A 21,624-nucleotide genomic window follows, 5' to 3' on the forward strand; every position below is an offset into this window, starting at 1 on the left:
AAAAAAAAGCATTAGCACAAATGGTACCTATATGAACATTTTATGTCATACATGCATACGTACAGATGTGAAAGAAACCAAATATCAATAACTAGTGAAAGCAATATCTTCGGCAAGTAATAATGCACTAAGCTCTTTTTTGAACGAGCTTTCACAAGCGCTAAAATTTAACAGTTCTCCTACCTTGTTCAATATTTCTGTCGATTTATATAAGAATGTTTGTTTTCCATAATTTGTTCTTGTTTTTGGAATGTGCCTGGTTTTCCAGCGTAGAGGGTAACGAGATATTTCATCATTGTCCGTTTTGGTGAATAATTTTTGTTTATATGGTGACCAGAAGCTTCTTATAGTATATTCTCTGCTCGAAGAAGGGAGTAGCGCTGAAATAATGGAGCTGTTTCAAGGTCTACGAAACGGCCATGGTGATTGCAGTACATACGAAGGATTCGTTTCTGTAAAAGAATTAATTTGTTGTAGTTTGTTTTTGAAGTTGTACCCCATACCAAGACTCCGTAGCAGAGTTTAGAGTAAAAAAGAGCATTGTATAACTGTTGTTTGAGCCAAAGCGGAATTAGATGTTTTATTCTATTAATGATACCGACAGATTTAGACAGGTCATTGCAAAGCATCCTTATATGTGAACCCCAGGATAAATGTTCATCAAACCATACGCCTAAGAATTTTTGTTCCTGGACATGGTTAATAGCCGTTTCATTGAAATAAATGTTAATCTCATTGGGTATGTTCTTGTTACGAGCTCTGAATAAAATGTATGTTGTCTTTGCAGTATTTAATTCTAGACTATTCTCTCTCAGCCAAACTGACAAGCGATTTAGATACGCGTTAACAATATTAGTAAGTTCGGAAGTGTCATTGGATGTAAAAAATATGTTGGTATCATCGGCATACATTGCCAAGTCAGGTGAGTCAGGTATTCGTACAATATCATTTACATAAATTAAGAACAATAGTGGGCCCAGTTTCGAGCCCTGAGGTACACCCTGCTTTATAGGTAAAATGTCAGAGGCAACAGAATTTATCTGAACAAATTGGTTTCGATTTGTTAAATAACTTCTTATTAAATCATTAGCGACACCACGTACCTCGTAGATTTCTAATTTATTTAATAATATTTTATGATCAATTGAGGCGAAAGGCTTCCGAAAATCTAAAAAAAGACCAAGTGTAACCTTCTGTTTTTCAATATTCTCAATTATTTTATCTTTGATATCGAGAAGGGCTTGCTCTGCTGACTTACTTTTTTGGAAACCATATTGGTACTTAGAGATTACGTTATGTTTGGTCAAGAAAGACCACAACCTGTCAACCATGACACTTTCAAAAAGTTTTGAAAATATATTTAAGACCGATATTGGCCGGTAATTTGAGACTTGATCTTTCGCACCACCTTTATGGATTGGTGTTATTCGAGCGGTTTTTAGCGCATCAGGGAAAATTCCTGAAGATATTGACAAATTGACAATATAAGCTAGAACGATACTTATTTCGCCCGAAACATATTTAATCGGCTCCGGCCGAATTCCGTCAGGTCCTGCCGAGGCTGTACACTTCATTTTGTCTATCAGAATTTGTATCTCAACAATATCTGTGGGTTGCAGAAAGATAAGAGCTGGTCACCGGCGGGATATCGATTACACGAACCATGCTTCTTTCGCCTCCTCTCGAGGCACGTGACCCAGCTTGTACAAAATGTTCGTTCATACTCGTCATTTGACTTTTGTTCAGCAGTTGTATCTGTGACGCGCAACTTGACTTTCTACTCGTTATTTTATTCACAGCGTTCCATATCCGTTTTGGTTCGTTGCGTATGCCAGAAAACAATTGTTGGTAGTAATCTTGTTTGGCTTTGTTCAGTTTGCTTTGTAGGTGATTCCTGAACTTTTTGAATGCCGCGAACTGTTCTTGATCACGTGTTTTTATAAAAAGGTGGTACATCGCATTTTTCGTTTTTATGTCGTTATATAATTGACGGTTTATCCAAGGTTTTCGTACTTTCTTATTTCTGTTTCGTTCATATCGTAGCGGGAAAGCCGATTCATAAGAACTTTGTATGTTTGAAAGAAAGATGTTTAAAGCTGTGTTAACATCACTTTCATTGTAGACCGCCTGCCAGTCTATAGCTACAATTAATTCCCGAAAGTGTTCTAAAGAAAAATTGTTTATTATTCGGCGTTAACTAGGCGCATGGGTAGAGCGATTGTTGTTAGTGAAATTGGTAAAGGAAAATAGGGGTAAATGGGGTCACTTATGTCACTTGCAAGAACGCCGGCAAATACTTCATCTTCATTTACGTTTGTAACACAGATGTCAATTAAAGTGGCACTATTCGCTGTAACTCTGGTTGGTAACTTAATATGATTTGTGCAGGCGTGGCAAGCAAGAAGTGATTTCAGTTCCCATGCCCACGTGTCATGTGAACTCATATCTATATTGATGTCTCCCATGATTATCACAGGCTCATTGCTAGAACAGGCATGTGATAGCAACATGTCTAAAAAATTGCAAAACTTTTCTTTGTCGCCAGTAGGAGGCCTATATATTACCGATGCCGAGGCCTTTCCTAAATGTACAGTAAGGCATTCTACGTCTTCGGTAACTACAGAGAATTTTTCCACTACTGTAAAACGTATCGTTTCATTTATGTACATAGCTACACCACCCCCCCTTTGATTGATTCTAGTTATGTGCTGCGAGCAATACCCTTCAAAGAAAGGTATGTGGTCGTTTGGTGATAACCAAGTTTTGGTAAAACATAAAACATCAAATTTATTTTCTATTGACAACATCAGATTGTCAATTTCGTCTACTTTGTTCCTTATACTCCTGGCATTAATATGTATAGTTGAAAAATATTTTAAACCTGTGGCTTCTCTGTTGAGACGAAGGACGTCATATTAAGTCTCACTGATCGATCCAAATCCCATCTTAAAAGAATTTTCGAGGTAATGTAGGCGGGCCTGACAATCTATTCGCCCTCTGACGTCATTTTTTCTAGGTCATTTTGGGAGGCTATGCGGATGAGCCTTTAAGTCTCATTTTTCCTAGCCAACACCCGTCCTTTGGATGTCCAAACGAACTGCCAGTTCACCTTGGATTTCTTCTTGCGTGCGGCTGCGAGCAGTTTCTTGTTTTTTTGTGTCAGGTGTTCATTTACATACACAGAGTTTTTAGATTCCAGACCAAGATCTTTACATGTCAGCCACTTCTTTCTGGCCTTGGCGAGCAATTCATCGCGCTTCCTTCGATGGACGAAGCTAACAACAATGTTGTGCACATCTGGTTTCGGTGTCGGGACCCAGTGACATGTGTCAATGTCACTTTCCTGGATGCTTTCTTCAAGAGCTTCACCTACTTTTTCAACCATTTTCATGACGTCATCTGTTTTGTCTGTTTTCGGAATACCCTTTATTTCAAGATTATTCATTCTTTGATACTGTTCAAGTTTTTCGATTTTTTGTGTCAGTTTTTCGTTTTAATCCTTTAGGGTGCTGTTTTCTTTGAGTAGCTGTTTAATCTCATCCCTCAAGGATAGGACTTCCTTTTTGAATTCGCTCACTTCATCGCACGTATCGGCACAGTATTTTACACTCTCCTTCAGTTCTCTCAACTCCGTTCGCATGTCACGTTTGAAGGCTTCAAGCTGTTTAGACAGATCCTTTATCTCCTTGGCGTCATCTTTCCCACCCATCCTCTGCACTGTTGGGCAAAAGCGGGCCCAAACACAATTCGGCAACGATGCACACGAACGAAGTACAAAGTAGAAAGAGAGAACCAGATTAGCAGCAGCAGCGACAGCAGAATATTAATATATGAATGAAAAAACAAAAACTGTAGTTTCAAGACTAACCTGTACAAGAATAAGAGGCGACTCAGATGCTGCACGCTACGCTGTCGCTGCTGCTGCTGTGACGGTCCGGTGATATCGGCTTTGATTTATAGGCAGGGGCTACCGGAAGGTCAGATAGACTGTCCCCGGAAGGCGGGTGTGCACGCGCAAGCAAGGAAGCTTTCTGCTTCCTTGCTTGCGCATGGGAGATTGAGTGCGTTCGCTCTCCGTGATAGCGCGCCGCGTCCCCGCACGTTTCCGCTCGGGCATACGGCGCGCGGCGAAGATTTTATCTATGCGGAACCTCACGGCGACGCCGACGCCAGAAATTTGGTTGAAGTGTCCATATAATTGCTATCGTAATAAAACATCATACAAGCACGATCATTTATTTATCATGTAAAATAAGCGAAATACAGACAGCACAAAGAGGCGCTTGTATACGTAACGGCATGCCGGCAAGCAACACTTGGTCGGCATTGTTGTCCCACCCAGCCACTTCAACTAAACAGTCCAGCACTCGAAAAATAGCGCAGCACATGCACAGAACGCACCCGGTCACACTCAGCTCGCTTCGCTCCGCGCAAGCGTTTCGGTACACGAACGATGCCCTCTGTGGCACAGTGGCGCCGTGTCGCGGCAGCTTTTGGCAGCGTATGAACCTCTCCCATAGCGTGACGGCAGAGTTTCGTGACCAGAAAAAGATGGAAGGCCTCTGGCGCCGCCAATGGCGCCACTGTTGCTATCTGTGGTATGTGCACTGCTCGCGTAGGAATTGCTGGCCGCCAAATTCCAGTCCTGTTGACCGTGCTGACCAGTTGCCCTCATCACCTAATCTTCGGGCTCGACTTTCTGACGACGCATTCTGCCCTCATCGACTGTTCTGCCGGTACGCTGTGCCTCGAGCTTCCTCTTCTTTCCGACGTTCGCCCCGAACAACTGAACACCCTATGCACTACAGCGTTTGTTCGGTTACCTCCAAAAGCCCTAACCTTCGTCGAATTGGCCTCAATGGCAACCGTGCCTGATGGCGACTATGTCGTCACCCCTATTCGTGATGTCCCCCTGGCGCGCGACATCTCTGTGCCACACTCCGTCGTTACCTTTGCCGCTAATCGGATGTGTCTCCCCGTTGTCAATTTTGGCTTGACGAAGCAAGTGTTACCTGAAGGCATAGCGGTGGCCACGCTCCGGTCAGTGACAGACGACCACGTCACTGCTTTTGCAGCCGATGCATCTCCAGATCCTCCTGACTACCCGCAGGATGCCTTGAGCCTCAACGGCACATTACTTCCCATGGTCGCTCCGGACCTCGCCCCTGACCAAGCAGCCGCCCTATATCGCCTTTTGCTTTCCTACCGCAACATATTTGACACCGACAATCGCCCACTTGGTCAGACATCCCTTGTTAAGCATCGGATAAACACTGGTGAGGCTGTTCCCATTCAACGCCGGCCATATCGCGTGTCCATGGCAGAGCGGCAAGTTATTCAGCAGGAAGTCAACAAGATGCTCGCCAAAGGCATTGTTGAGCCCTCGTCGAGTCCTTGGGTGTCGCCGGTCGTGCTCATCAAAAAGAAAGATGGCACGTGGCGTTTCTGCGTTGATTGCCGCCACCTAAACTGAATCACTAAAAAGGACGTTTACTTGTTACCACGAATTGACGACGCTCTTGATTGTCTTCACGGTGCCAAATACTTTTTGTTCATTGACCTTCGATCTGGTTATTGGCAGATTTCCGTCGATGAGCAAGACCAAGAAAAGACCGCTTTCTTCACTCCAGATGGCCTCTACCAATTTAAGGTTATGCCATTCGGTTTATGCAATGCCCCCGCCACGTTCGAATGGATGATGGACTCTCTGCTTCAAGGTTTCAAATGGTCAACTTGCCTTTGTTACCTCGACGACGTCCTTGTGTTTTCTCCTACATTTGAGATGCACCTTGAGCGCGTTGCAGCCATCCTTGACGTCTTCCGCAAGGCTGGGCTCCAGTTAAACTCATCGAAGTGCCACTTCGGGCGCCGACAGATTACAGTGCTCGGCCATCTCGTCGATGCTTCCGGAGTACAACCCGACCTGGAGAAGGTTCGAGCAGTAACAGCTTTTCTTGTACCTCAGTCTGTCAAAGACATCCGGAGTTTTGTGGGGCTCTGCTCTTATTTCAGACGGTTCGTGAAAGATTTCGCAGCAATCGCGCGACCACTAACTGAACTTCTGAAGAAAGACGTGCCTTTTACGTGGGGTTCCCCTCAGGCTGCCGCATTTTCACACCTTATCACGATTCTGACCAATCCACCGATCTTGGCTCACTTTGACCTGTCTGCACCTACAGAGGTCTGAACCGATGCCAGTGGTTATGGGATCGGCGCACTCTTAGCGCAACGGCAACACGGACACGACCGCGTTATAGCCTACGCTAGCCAGCTCCTGACAACTGCAGAGCGCAATTATTCGATTACCGAGCGCGAATGTCTTGCTCTCATCTGGGCTGTTTCAAAGTTCCGCCCATATTTATATGGCAAGCCCTTCTCAATAATCACAGACCATCATGCGCTGTGTTGGCTTTCGTCGCTCAAGGATCCTACTGGCAGGCTCGGTTGTTGGGCTCTCCGACTACAAGAATATCCCTACACAGTGACGTACAAGTCGGGGACGCCAACACCAGGACACAGATTGCCTCTCTCACTACCCAATCGAAGACCCGACCTCTACGTTTGAACCTGACACCGACGCCTGCGTTCTGTCTGTTTTTCCACTGGTCCATGTTGCCGATGAGCAGCGCCGTGACCCGTCCTTGCGTATCATCATTGACCGCCTGGAATCGTCACTTGCCGACAGCTCTCTTCGCTTATTCACACTTAAAGATGGCGTCCTCTACCGCCACAATGTTCACCCCGATGGCCCAGCATTACTCCTTGTGATCCCTAAACACCTTCGCTTGGCTGTTTTCCATCAACTTCACGACCTCCCCACTGCCAGTCACCTTGGTGTGACACATACCTACGACCGGATCCGCCGACGCTTCTTTTGGCCAGGGCTTGCTCGCTCCGTTCAAAGATACGTAGCTGCGTGTGAGAAATGCCAGCGACGCAAGACACCGTCGACGCTCCCTGCTGGGTACCTTCAACCAATTGACATTCCCGCGGAACCATTCTTTCGGGTTGGTTTAGATTTACTTGGTCCTTTTCCTCTTTCTACCTCTGGGAACAGGTGGATCGCTGTGGCCACAGATTACGCCACGCGCTACGCCATCGCCCGAGCGCTCCCTACAAGCTGCGCCACAGATCTTGCTGATTTTCTTCTACGCGACGTGATTTTATTACATGGAAATCCGCGACAACTTCTCACAGATCGTGGCCGGACATTCCTGTCAAAAGTTATCGCGGACATCCTGCAGTCCTGTACTACGAAGCACAAGCTATCCACGTCATACCATCCGCAAACAAATGGCCTCACGGAGCGTCTTAATCGCACTATCACAGACATGCTCGCGAAGTATGTCTCTTCAGGCCACACTGACTGGGACCTCGCTCTACCATTTGTCACCTTTACGTATAATTCCTTGCGCCACGACGCAGCCGGTTATTCGCTATTTTTCCTTCTGTTCGGCCGTGAACCAGCACTGCCCCTCGACACAACCCTCCCTGTTCACGCAGCACCCACCAGTGAATATGCGCTTGATGCCCTCGCCCGCGCTGCCCACGCAAGGGAAATTGCCCGTGACCGCCTTCTGCACTCCCAAGAGAGTCAAAGGCGTTTGTACGACCAGCGACACCGAGACGTGCACTTCCTGCCTGGTTCTTTGGTGCTTCTATGGTTTCCGTCACGTCAGGTTGGCCTGTCAGAAAAACTGCTGTCTCGTTACACAGGCCCCTACCGAGTGCTTCGTGCCGTGACTCCCGTCACCTACGAGATCGCCCCTGATGCCCCATCTGCTTCCCAGTCCAGTGATATTGTGCACGTTACACGACTGAAGCAGTATCACCCGTCGACATTTAGACGCTCCGGGATGTTGCTTCTGCCACCGGGGGATTATGCTACACGCGTGTGGTATTTGGTTGTTTGAACGAGGCGCGCGGGCGCCATCACTCGAGAAAAGAAGAGGAAGAACGAGCTGGGCTCGCACTGTGAATCTAACCGGTCAGCGCTGCAACCGCTGTTGTAAATACAACCTGTGAATAGTTGGTAGTCTTACTGACTCATCCTTCGCGTAACAATATATATGGGCAGGTTTCGGAAAGCTTGTCAGCTCCAGCCCCCCCCCCGGAAAAATGAAAACTTTCCGCCTATGCATCTTTTAAAGCAGTGGAATGTCGAGAAAAAACAAGTATACCGAAGTTTTTAAAATGCACAAGCGCACTCGTTCCAGCAACAGTGAAAGAAAATTTTGTCACTTAGCATAGAATGCTTCTGCGCTCAGCTCTATATCGTCAGTGGCAACGGTATTGGGAAGCTAGCCTAAGAGCTAATGAGCACTGGCGGGCACCAGATGCAGGAGTAATCCTCCCTCATTGTACGGCAGTTGCGAGAAAAGTTGAAGAACTTGCCACAACGGTCAGGTGCCTGCTCAGGCTTGAAATTCTGGCAGCCACAAACGAGAGCCGATGCATGATCATTATCGTGGGCGTGAACAATAGGGCACGAACAGTATTTGTGCTTTACAGCCCCATGATCGATTAAACAGTTGAACCCATTTGCTGAACACGGTCGTCCGCAACACTTTTGCCAAGGAATTCATTGCAGAAGTGGCCGCTTTGATTTATGAGAACTTTTAGATTGTGGAATGTCTTGGGGTCAAATTCCTCAAACAATGTAGATTAGCCAGTCTGCTCAGTAGTGGAGTATTGCAGGAGGTTTCAACACAATGGAACTCGAAACTTGCGTTGCTTAGATCCATATTCCGCCAATACGAAGATATAGAAGTGCCGCTTGAAACAAGGGATCCTGCTGCCACAGAAGCCATTAAAGAGAATATGCTGGGGGATCTTATCGCTTTTTAGAGCCACTTGAAGAAGCTTCAAGCGCACTTGAGGCAGACATATGTCCAATGTGACGTGGTGACGTAGGTTGCCCTAGCAACAGGAATGCGACCAGCACAGCCTGTCTCACAACAGCAAATGTCTGGTGCTACAGGCACTCCGGAGCCTCCTTGCTCGAGGTTGCGCACTGGCTCAGTTGATTGTATCGTCCGCCGCGGTGTGATAAACGGTCCGCAACATTGGAAATTTACTATGTTGTGGATGTGGGTCAGGACATTTGAAAAATTCGCATCATCCCGAAATTTGTATCGGGCATGATCGTAGCACCAACATTGCACTGTAGTTGTCGAGTATTAAATTGAGAATGATGTCGGTTTATTATATTCACTGCCGCGGGTAACTTGCTTCCACGGAGGAAGGAAAGCTTATGAGACCCCTGCACTGCCTGCTGTGTTGAAGCTGCACCAGACACTAACGGATGCAGCTGCTCATCGTGCTGGTTCACCAGCATGGCACCTAGGATGACGTCGGTGTAAGCCGTCTATATGTATGACCCAGTGGTGCATCAGATGTGGCTGCCCAGCAGCTGTGTGGACGTGTTGCTGGCTGTCATTTGCCATTATCAGAATTAAGTGGCAACAATGTTTTGTTGCCAAAGTGCTCCAGCACAAAAGTGCTGGGGCAATTTTGAGGCACATGGAGTTTGATATATCGGTTGTCGTTGCTATTTTCGTTCGATGTAACAGTAACTTTTGCTATATATTCTCAATGTAAATTTACCGTGTTTAGAAATTGTTCGATATACGGGATAATTTGATATAAACGGGTTCGATATAGTCGGGCTCGACTATAGTTTGTCAGTAGTTTTTGGCACATTACAAAATGAATTCTATACTTTGGCAGTGTATTGGCCACATTGTTCTGAAAAGCCATCCTGTCGAGAATGAAACGGTTATCTCCAACTGTTTTTTGTGTTGCGTTGTGTCCAGGGAGGAGGCATTCGTGCGCACACTAGAGACCCTGGAGTCTGTTGCATTCCTGCCGGATGGTCAGCGAGTGGTAGGCGGGGCCACGTCGGGGAGCGTCTACCTGTACGACCTGCGTAACATCCGGCGGACGCCACCCAGCGTTCTTGGCACCCACACAAAGCCCGTCACGGCCATAGCGGCCATGCACAGCGTACAGGCAGAGGAGCAGGTGAGGGCATTTGACACGACGTGCGAGCGTCTCGCTCATCTCTTCACTGCTAGCTGTCATTTGCAGACCTACAAAAATTGTGCCATCACGCCACACAGCTGTGTAGATAGCAATACAGTAAAAGCTTCGTAATTCAGATTCCGCGGGGTGACCACGAAAATTTGAATTATCCAAAATTCAAACTAATAAAAGTCTGATAAAAAAATCACTCGGTGGCAGATAGCACAGTTCTAGTTCATGAGCTGGTCTACTTAAAGGGGCGGACATTACTTGCACAAAAAGTTGAAATGCATAATCGACTAATTATCAGACATTCACTAATTAAGTTTTTAACTAATTATTTATGGCCCATATTCCAATTTACAAATTCTAGCCTTGGTGTTCGGAAGGCGGATCCACTTGGATCGAATTCTCAGGATGACACCAGGTTCGAGATATTAATTCCTGAATTTTGCTGAGAAATGCATTGGCGTTCCAGTTACTTTTGTGTTTCAGTGCATAAAACAACGTTTTGTTAAGAAAGTAACTGGAATGCCAATGCATTTCTCCGCAAAATTTGGGAATGAATGTCTCGAAACTGGTGTCATCCTAAGAATTCGTTCCAAATGAATCCGCCTTGCCAACTCCACAGCTGGAATTTGTAAATTGTAATATAGGCCATAAGGTAATTAGTTAAAAACTTAATTAGTCGATTATGCATTGGAATTTTTGGGCAAGTAATGTCTGCCTCTTCGAGTAGACCTGCTCATGAACTAAAACTGTGCTATCTGCCACAGGCTACCTTTAAAAATTTTTGAAAGTGTTCGCTGAAACACCCTGTATAGTTGGACACAGCGTGAGTGCGTGCGCACACACGAAACGTCACTTTGAGGAGACCAACAGCGTTTTCGACGCACTGGCGCAGCCAATGTAATCGGACGCGGCCAACGCGGAAAAATCCCAACCCACGTTCATTAGCTTACAATGGGGTAAATTTCGAATGTGGCCAAAGTTTTTTTGTGCCGCGGCACATCATATGAACAATTGAGTCGCCACATGATCTGCGATGGAGCTGGCATCGATAGGCCGGTAGTGCAACGCTGGCTGTTGGCAGGCCAGCAGAGCGGCCGTGTTAAGGCGCTGTCTGCATTCCTGTTGCCAGGGTGGCTTACGTCGCTCTGCCTTGACTCAACCTCGCACTCTCCCCACCCCCCCCCCCTCACACACTCCCTCAACAAGAAAGCTTTGCTTTTGCAGCATCATGCAACTTATTGGCCGTTTTCAACACCTTGTAACCTCATCAAGAGCTTGCAATCACACTAGACAGTCTTGCTGTGTCAGCAAGATGGATTGGCATTCTCGTCCATGGGCAGCCTTATCTCTGTATTCCAAGTCTTAGGCGCCCGATGATACTTTGGAACTTTTATACCTATGCAACAATCAGATCACAGGATAGTAAGTAGCTTCACCGCCGCAATGAAAGGTTTCCCTTATATTGTGCAAATTATGTCCTTATCACCATCAGATAGCAGCTAGGACGCAGAAACTCGAGATAACCAGGCAGATCTTGAAATGTTGGCCTCGGAAAGCTCGAAGTGGGCAATTCGCTGCTGCCAAAATGTGCACAAAATAAGCGTGCCAGTAATTAGAATTCGCGTCAACGCATAGGAGTGCTCCCTGTACACCACATGACTGCAGTAATGAATCGCTAAGCTTATTTTCCCTCTTCATGCTCACTTTTGTTGTTTTTATTTCTGCATGAAGAAATGCAGTGCTGCCGCTATCTGAATCTCGGATTTCTCGTGTTTACGGTGCTACCAAGATGACGGCACTGCATCAACTGAAAGCCGCACTCGTGGCATCAGCCGTGTGTTGGCACCTCCCGAAGCTCAATTTCCTTCCACAACGTGTTAAAAAAACTTTCTCAAATTCAGCATAAGAAAGGCGAGAAATGGAAGCGCAGGAATGGGAACACACCGAAGTGCCTCACCATGTGCCGGATACATTTGCGATGCCATTGCCTAAATGACTGTGTGTATGGCTAGCTGCAGAACATGAAACATTATCGATATTCATTTAAAAACTTGATTGCTGTCTCCTGTGTGCCAGGAAGGTGACTTCTCCTCCTCCCGATGAAACCTGCAGATGTGCCATGCAGACAAGTTAACGCTGTGCAGCATGTGACCATGGGGCAGTAAGTTTACTGCGCTGAACCTGTTCGCGAGCCGTTGTAAACATTTTTTTTGCCAAACCGGAACTGAACCAGAATGAAATTGAAGCGCGTTGAACCCAAACCGAACAGGTATATTTCTCGGTTCAACACCCTGCCTTTAATGCATCTCGAGGGACTCTGATTATGCTTTACTTAGTTATGTCGGTGCTTGTTGCCTTTTACGCAACCCGATACTTTCAAAACGACTGATGTTCTTGTCCTCTTGGCAAACTGAAAAAAAAACAATGTCTCGAAGCACTGTTTTTTTGGGTTGAATTTGTAGGTTTAACCCCTTCAAGTGCTTGCTGTGTGCACAAGTGTGCATCCCAAGATACTGCTTCAATACACTTCAATGCTGCTTCAACTTGATTGACCTGCCGTGGTTGCTCAGTGGTTATGGTGTTGGGCTGCTGAGCACGAGGTCGCAGGTTGGAATCCCGGCCATGGCAGCCGCATTGAAATGAGGGCGAAATGCGGAAGACCCCCCTGTACTTGGATGTAGGTGCTCGTGAAATAACCCCAGGTGGTCCAAATTAATCCGGAGCCCCCCACTATGGCATACCTCATAATCAAATGATGGTTTTGGCACGTAAAATGCCATAATTTAAATTTTTTAGTCGAACTTGATTATATGCGTATCTTGCAAGCAAGGGGAACTGGTGACTCAGTCTCCCACACGAAAGGAGGAAAGCGGGAAGGCAGCGCGGGAGAGAGGGGGGGGGGGGGCAGCTTTTGCTCTGCCAACAACAGCACACTTGTACTTTGCGTTGGTGCGGGCTGTCGTGCGCGCCGTATCTTGAAAGCTTTTGCCACTCAGTTTCCGTTGGAGCGATAGACCGCACGAACCTTCGCTCGCTGCGGCAGCCGCGCTTGTGCACGCCAGCGTTCTAACAGTGGTTGTGTGCGATCATCGAGTGGGATCTATCCATATTTGCTTGTGTGCGCTGACACCACGCTTGTTAATTCAGTTAGTAAGCGAATCTGTCCAAGTTTATGCAGCCGATAAAACTACTATCCCTACTCTGTATAGCTCTCTACTAATTTGCTATTGCAATTGATACTTCGCCTTTCGGGTGAAACTGCCACATCTTTTTACATAAAGTGGTGCTGTTTGTGTGCAGATGATGGCGTTTGTGAGTGCCAGTGCTGCCAGTGAGAAAAGTTTACCTACCTCCAGCAGTGGTCGAGTGCAGCAAGCAATCGATGCTCCACTCTGGTTTCTCCGCGGCTCGGGTGAGTGCAATGTACGCACCGCGTGAAACACATTAACAGTGTCTGATGTAAGTTTACAACGAATTTCACTTCCATCCTACAAGTCATTTATTTTACAGGAGTGGGGGACGTATTTGTCCCACTGATCGTAAATGTATTTTTTTTTTCACAAAGTGGGACTCATTCGTCCCACTGATCCTCTGGGGTCTCCATGCAAAAATATATCTGACCAGTTCTCGTGAAACTGACATTAGTGTGATGTGGCGGACAATGCAGCGCAGCACAGACCGCACAAAGTTTTTTGTGCCCTTCTCACCCATACATCTAACAGCAAACAGCATCAGCGCCTTTCGCACGTGCATTTGCATGGCCGAGTGTTTCATACTAGCCATCACCTCAAGATGCAAAAATGGGTGCTCATTGTGAGCTAGAGGTGTAAATGTAAATCTGTGAAAGAGGAATAACTTGTCCGACATCTTGAGAACTTTCCTCTCGTAAGCAAATGTGGGCCAAATCCAGGAAGTATTCCAACAATGGAAACAATTTTTCTAGCTCTTTCACGCTTGTTGCCCTTTAGTACCCACTCCCAAAGCTATTCTCGCATCAAGTGTCGAAACCTTTTGACAGAAGGCAGCACCTAACAAATGAGAAAAATCCATCTCCTTCCTGCTGAGCAGCGTTCTCACTCGCATCACATAGTGGTCCTACAAAGGGTTCTCCAAAATGTTATTGCATCTAAAGTGGGCGGATGATGTTGATATTAAAATGAATGGAGTTCAGCAGGTCATGTTGTGCAGAGAGCAGTGGTCTATTAAGGTAACATAATTGTTGACCAAGGAAGGCAGGGGGAGGCAGAAGAGGATTTCAAGGAGTTTCATCAACTATGAAGTTGTAATATGAGTATGTGGTAATTGGAGATTATTGGGTAAGGCTTTTATCCCGCAGTAGACTTGATAAGGCTGATGATGATCATTGCATTAACATTAGGCAGAACTATACCTGCAATAGTCATTGTTAGGTGTGTGCAAAGAGTAATTTTTAAGACGGAATCAAATATTGAATACATGACAAGTAGTTTTCGATAACAAACAATTTTGACCATTAGGATAAAGCAGTGTTCACATTACAGTGTTCTGTTCTTAACGTCGGCAAGCTTGTGTGATTACAAAGTTTTGTTTATTAAAAACCAGATATAGAGGAAAACAAAACTGGTTGGTTCCTTTTTAAGAGGCATTGAATATATAACATGAAAAGAGCCTTGAAAAAGGCAAATCTACTTGTCGAAACATTGGCTCCTGCTCTTGCGTTGTTCTCGTGTTGCTCATCATCATGAAAGTTAAATGTGTGGTATAAGAAGCAGCTTATAATAATAAGTTATACAATGTTATAGTGAGTTGTATAATGCTATAGTAATGTTATAAGGCAGCTTCGATGCACGTTCACAAATAGAAGTCCATAAATGACAATGCAAGATGCAGTTGAATCTCGATAATTCAAACTCGAAGGGGCCAGAAAATTTGTTCGAATTAAAAGAAGTTCGAATTAAAGGAAGGACGTATTTTTGAAGTATTCGAGCACCATAGCACAATGCACGAACAGTACAAGTCGTGAAATATCGCGGCACGCAAGCGCATAGTGAGTGCAACCGCCCACGCCGGACAACGCTCAGTTCCCGATAACAGCAGAAAACGAAACTTCTGGGAGCGGACAGCACCGGCATGGTGACAGGGACGGGCTGTCCGTCCCTGACCGCGTGGAGACCGTCGAAGGTGAGGGAGGAGGGCAGCAGGGAAGTGGATTTGGCCTCGGCAACTCCGCTGCTTCGGTGGCAGTCGCTTCGGTGGCTCCCCTCGCCCTCTCTCTCAACTCCCTCGCAGCTCCCTCGCTTTTGACTGTCTCTGTGCGCGCCCGTCGCCGGTACAGCCGGCCCGACGCAGATTAGCCCACTCCCTGAAGTTTTGTTTTCTGCCGTTATCGGGAAGGGAGCGTTTGCGGGTGTGGGCAGTTTCGTTGGCTGGACTGGGCCTCCGCCGCTGCATTAAGCGGTCTCTCCTATGCTTTTGCTCTATGGCAGTGTCAGAGCAATGCCGGTCGGAGGCGCCGCCGCATTATTTGGTGCGCCGCTGAGAGAATTGTCGGTCCGCGGTATGTTCAAATTAACCGTAGCAAATGGGCTTTCGCGCTTGAATTACTGAGTGTTTTCGCCCATTGAAATACACATAACTTTGACGGGACCACAGCGTCAGTTCGAATAAACCGGCAGTTCAAATTAAGCATGCTCGAATTAACGAGATTCCACTGTACTTCCATGCACTACCATTTTTGCTACCCTGATAGGTGTCCAGGCTGCCAGCCATGTTTTCTATGAAATTACTAGGTCATAAGACAAATGATACGCAAATGTCCTCATTGCAACAAGTATACATTGAGAGCAGAATTCCTTTAATTAAGCAACCCTTTAGACCTTTTTTGTGCCTTCTTTAACTGTTAGGTCGGTACAAAATTGCAAAGTATTGCCATTTCATGGATTTGCATGATGATAATTGCGTGAGGTACGTACATAGGACAGATTTTTGGTGGAGTCCGACTTAACACTTTCGTGTTAAAATAAGCAGCTCGTTAGTAACCACATAAACTTGTTAGAGAAAGCAAGTTATGACAGTTTTTAAGCAATCATTGCCATTACATTCTGCGTTATTTCTTGGTGATGAATGAATGTTACCAGCTAAAACAGTCGCGTGTTACCTAGAAGATGTAGGTTTAAATAAAATAGTGTACAGAGAGTCAAATAGACCACAGCACAGCCATGAAACAGAGGCTTCTGGCTGTGATGAGCTTAAGGAGCCAAGCCCTACGACACTTGTGCGGCAAATTCCCCATGTGAGCACACATATCCAATGCGATCTGTGCGCCTTCCGGCGGCTAATCGGTTCACACATGCTTTCGCACTTCCCATACCTGCTAGGGCAGTATTCTCGGGCGATTGCTTTCAGAGATACTTTCATTTTCGGGAGACTCTGCGATGGATGCGTCGAAATGTGCGACCGACAGCGCTCTTACTGTAGTGTACAAAGATAGAGAGCGTGGCACAGTGCCAAAAACGCTATCAGCTGTATACGTGAACTCATTTGGTGACGGGAACAGGCGCTGCAGAGAGAAAAATTACAATGAGATGACAACAATGGGACGCATGCCGGTGGTGGTTGAGTGAGTCAAGCCAGGGGTAAAGGAGATAAAGAGATTAAAGGGTAGCGAATGTGAGGGATGGAAAATGGCAGCTACGAGGAAGGAGCACCCCAGTTGGAGCTTCCCACTTGCAGAGGGGCGCTCTCCCATTCCTGATAGGGAGGGGACAGTGCTGCGAGGGAGCAGCTGCCGTTGGGTTCGTAGTTTTGCACAGGTCGTTGTACGAGATGGGATGTGCGTACTTTCACATCTTATAATCGAGGTTTTTAATGCATTCTCTGTGGGAAGTTCGCCAGGACTGCACTAATCTGTCATGAAAACCAGGACGTCATAAAATCAGGGAGAGGTATAACCGTGATTCCACACTACTCTGCAACCTTAACGCCAAAACGCTGCACGTGTAAGTACACATGGAGCAAATATACGTGGAGGCCGCGAAGACCAGTGGTGAGAAAGAAAGCAAAAAGAGAGCACGAGAAGGCAGAAGGGACAGGCGCGTACGTCATGGTGGTAGTCCAATCTGGGCACACCCCGCACGGAGAGCAGGGTGGAAGCAAGAATGCGGTCATCAGGGCTGCTTTGTTGTTGTTGTTGTCCCAGCAGTCTTTGTTGCATTCGGTTTGCAGCGCATTGTGTTTTTAGGCTTCTGCATGGTGTTAAATATACTGCAGGTGTTGACACTCACCGCGGCAGAGAGCGCACACATATCGTGTTCGCTGTAATACATGCGCCGGCCGCCGCTGCGGCTCAGGGGCCGATGGGGCCGAGCCGTAACCCAGGCAACCTAGGCCATTGCGTAGAACACTATCTGGTCGTGCCGTTGGGCAGAGTGTCAACACCCGACACCACTGGGCCGACTATAAGAACCAAGGGAAGGTGCAGCAGCAGCTTCAGCAAGATTCTTCTTCCCTGTCGCGAAAGAGAATTTGTATGTCAAGGTATGAGGACGTGAATGCAGCACTTTTAAGATGGTTCTGAGAAGTGAGTGCTTAAAACATTCCAGTAAGTGGCCCCATGCTCCAACAGGAAGCCAGGTGCCTTGGTAGTACTTTAGGCCACGACACGTTTAATCCACTTAACTGGTAGATCCAGCTATTCAAGAACCGCCATGGCATCAGCTGTAATGCCATTTGTGGCTAAAGCTGGGAAGGGAATGTCGCATTCATTGAAGTCTGGCTTCGCTTGAATGATGCTGTCATGATGCTCTCGATATATGCTCTGATTTTACAGTTTACAGTGAAGCTTCTAACTGGAGTTTTGCAGCTGTTTTCATGGAACGAAGGCTGGCATGCAGCAGTGTACTTAGTAATTATCAGCAAAGCAACTGCCTCATAGTCTTAAATTTTTGCTTCGAAATGTAATTATCAATGGTTATAAAATAAGTTACCTTGCGTAGACCTCACGCAAATGGACACCTTCCTTTGCTTTTTGTTAGCTACTAGTCCATTAGTTTTCTTTCTCCCTTGGTGGTTTACCGGCTCCACATTGGCGGTGAGCTAGGAGTGTTTACGGCTGTGGTGGTAAACGGCAGCCAGCATTGCAACCTGCATGTGAAGCATCTGTATGACCATGGTGTCAGTGAGAATGTGCAGCCATCGTTGGCTATGGATCACAAATAACAGCCAGCAAACAGACCCCTTCTACTTTTGAAGGATGTGAAAACTCGGTTATAGTGCTTCACTGTCCATGACGTATCCATTCCTGAGATTAGCATACATCGGCAGAGGATTTGCTGCTATTTTTTGTTTAACCATAATAAACATGTCAGCTTTAACACAGCTTCCATGTGCCACTCTTTCAGATATGAAGGCTGCGGGTGATCTGGGGATGGATTTGACACAAAGTGGTGATTGGTCGAGAAAACTTGTGGTTTGGCACGCCCTTCTTTCTCTCTTCCAGCCAGCATTACTTATACGGACATTTTCCTGAGTTTTAAAAAAAGGGACAGCTCATCTAGGCAAGAGATCAGCACTTGTGACCGGAACTGCAAATTTAGGCTGCTTGGCGCTACAGCTTGCAAACACATCGTTGGTGAGATTGCCAGGCCATTTACACTTTTCACTTTTAGTTGATTGCTCTAAGGCCATACTGATGCTTTCCTTTCGAATAATTTTTCTTTGCTTCTAAATTGTAGTCTCCTTACACGACTAAGATTACGCTCGAACATTTGTATTGCCTCCGAGAGCAGTTGTTGGCCTCCCCCATGCCACATACCTAGGAAAGCCCTGACACTTGTTATCTGTGTGCCCATAGAATTTTACCACTCTGGTCATCTATCTTTGCATCTTTGCTTTTTTTTTCTGGACGACTGAAGTTTTGAGGGAGTCATGGAAAGACACGAATTACACAGCTATTGTGTTGGTTCACAGTGTGATGACACAGTGCCTGTGTTGTTTTGTCCTTCATTGATCCTGTTGATGTGCTGTTTATTTTTGTGACGTTGCTCAACCAAGTAGTCCAACTTTGCACTCTTGTGGTATCATTTGTTGCAACATTTTCTTGCAGCACTTAAACCTGGACGGAACACAGGAATGTTAAGTTTGTGCGATGATTTCGGTATATGTTGTACACGGTGGGGGCGTGTTCAGCGAGACGTATCGCAACGATACATCTCGTATCCCAAAAGTTGCTCTTGGATGTGGAAAAAAAGCAGTGAACTAGTCGCAAAAGGTGTAATGAAATGAATATAAACCCATTAGTAGAGTCAGCTTTTTTTAATTTGACTGGGGCTAGTACAATGTGCTTTTCACATTTCACCATGTTTGAAAGCCCCAAGAGGCATTCAGAAAAATTCAGGAAATAATTTTAATTTGGAATTTACCATGTCCGATTTGCATCAAATTACAGGTATAATTGACAGCATATTATGACACCCTGTGTAGCCTCAGATAAAAGCAAAACAAGTACTTTAATCTTTATGTGCCCTCTTTGTTGTGCAGTGCTGCTAAAATTGTCAAAGTTGCTGTTGACGTATGGTATTTAGCTCCACTCCTGGTATTGTGAAGCAACTGGAGTCAAGGGCAAGAGCTCAGTAGTCAACTTCCGGCGGTTGAAACCTCAGTGTGTATCTGGTTGGAATGCAGGTTAACTACACGCTAAAAATTAGTGTGCACTAACCAGCAAGCACAAATTTGGTTTTCCAAGTTGTGGGAACTCGTGCCCCTTAAGGTGCCGCCAACAACAAAGTGGCCGACATGGTAGCCCAGTGGCTATGGCGGGTTGAATCCCACTTGTGGTGGTCACATTTCATGGGATGAAATGCGAGAACACTTATGTACTTAGGTTCAGGTGCATGTTAAAAGAAACCCAGGCTGTCAAAATTAAACTGGAGTCTCTCACTATGGCGTGCCTCATACAGTATGTACCCACATCTATCGTGCTCCCAAATTGAATGCGCACCCAATTTTCGCTGGACTGCAGTAAAAAAAAATGCACCGGAATGTAACATGCCCCCGATTTATGAAAGTCACCTGCACTAAAAGTGGACTTTCTTTGGATAAGCTTTCATAATGTAAGTGACATGCCCTCGTTGCTATTTCCACGTCTTGGCCACAGGTACCAAACATGCAGATTCAAAGCCACTCTTCCACCTTTTATACATCGGTTATGCAAATGAGCATGGGCATTCCCCCCCCCCCGGCCTGGTACCTGACTCTTTTTCTGGGATACAGTCCTGGGAAAGGAGCCTGTACTATGCAAATCCTGTCCTCATATGGTAGCAATTCACGATGTAGCATCCCAGAGCACCATAATGGTGCTTTTCGCATTCGGGTTCCATAATGGCCGAGCACATGACCAGGAACACGCTTGTACCTGTTTTACTGGTAGGTACTTGGCAGCAGCTCTGGTAAGCCTGCCACAGCTGCGACGGATGCTCTGCACGAAGGCCCTTCTTTTGAAACGAGAACACCTGCAAGCAGCTGAGCACCAGGCCAGGGTACATCCTTGCTCACTAGAAAAGTCAGTGGGTTTTTTGCGTCATTAGAATTCAAACTCAGGACTACCTGTATGCGAGTGTAAACCAACAAGCCCAGCTGTAGAATCCTCGTGCTTGTCTGTTGATGTTGTGGTTTGTCCGATTTTTATTTTTCATTTTATGTGCAGTAAGCGTGTTCCTATTCTTTCATCTGTGGTTGAAACTGTGCAATCTCTTGTTTGACTCTTTGCTTTTGCACCAAGTTTATATGTGGGATTGTAGGCACAGTCAAGCTACAATGCTGTTGGTCTTCTTGTGCCATCCCTTTCCTTTTTGTGATGTGTAGAAGGTTTCATTAATAAATATTCAATTTCAAGTTTCAATTTAAATAGTGCTAGTCTGTCTTGACTGTCATGGTATTATTTTTGAGGGGATGATGATAGTTTACTCTTTGTTATTCAAACTTTACAGCTGGGAACTCATTAACCAACCCCAGAGATGCACCCAAACCTGCTCTCTCACCTGGTGAAGTCATCCAGGTTAGTCAACAAACAGTAATTCAAGCTAAGACGATGCATGTGCATGCACCACATTTTTCTGGTATTCTACCAAGACGTGGAGCCTGCAGGGGTGTCTACGTCGGCAGGCGTTTGGTGGGTTGTCACACCACTGACCCTATCGCATGGGGGTTGGACCCTCCCGCACCTAGCCATGTCCGGGGAAAAGGGGATCCTGGGTGTTAAGCTGATGCCAGGTGCTCGGACCTTTAAGGCCCCTCGGCGGAGGCAACATACCCCTTTGGCCTGGGCTTCATGTAGACTGCACCCCTGGACTGACCCTCCCGGGGGAAACCTTTGGTTGCCTTTTCCTATCCCTCTCAATCGATTGCTTTCTTATCCCCTTCAGTCACGGCGTACACATTTGTGAACGCAACTTATTTTTACCTTTTGTGTGCAGTTGTGGCAAGCAATAGACAACCAAAACTAAGCTTAGGGTAAATTGAACATTCTGCTTACCTCAAGTGCCTTCATTTTACTTCTGAGGGAAATCTATCACTAACGTAGATCACTTTGGAGCAAGCACTACAGTGTTTGAC

General features: G+C 46.1%; 1 protein-coding gene across 1 annotated transcript in view; it reads left to right on the forward strand.

Moving 5' to 3' along the window:
* The window catches only part of LOC119442935 (protein NEDD1-like), a 131,318-nt gene that overhangs the window by 63,986 nt on the left and 45,708 nt on the right, over window positions 1-21,624 (forward strand). Inside the window, exons 6-9 of the mRNA XM_049661944.1 lie at window positions 9,816-10,023; window positions 13,336-13,447; window positions 18,414-18,458; window positions 21,000-21,067. Coding sequence (XP_049517901.1) covers window positions 9,816-10,023; window positions 13,336-13,447; window positions 18,414-18,458; window positions 21,000-21,067 — 433 coding nt within the window. The remainder of the gene's footprint in view (window positions 1-9,815; window positions 10,024-13,335; window positions 13,448-18,413; window positions 18,459-20,999; window positions 21,068-21,624) is intronic.

This window comes from Dermacentor silvarum, chromosome 1 (assembly GCF_013339745.2).
Source record: "Dermacentor silvarum isolate Dsil-2018 chromosome 1, BIME_Dsil_1.4, whole genome shotgun sequence".
Lineage (NCBI taxonomy): Eukaryota > Metazoa > Arthropoda > Arachnida > Ixodida > Ixodidae > Dermacentor > Dermacentor silvarum.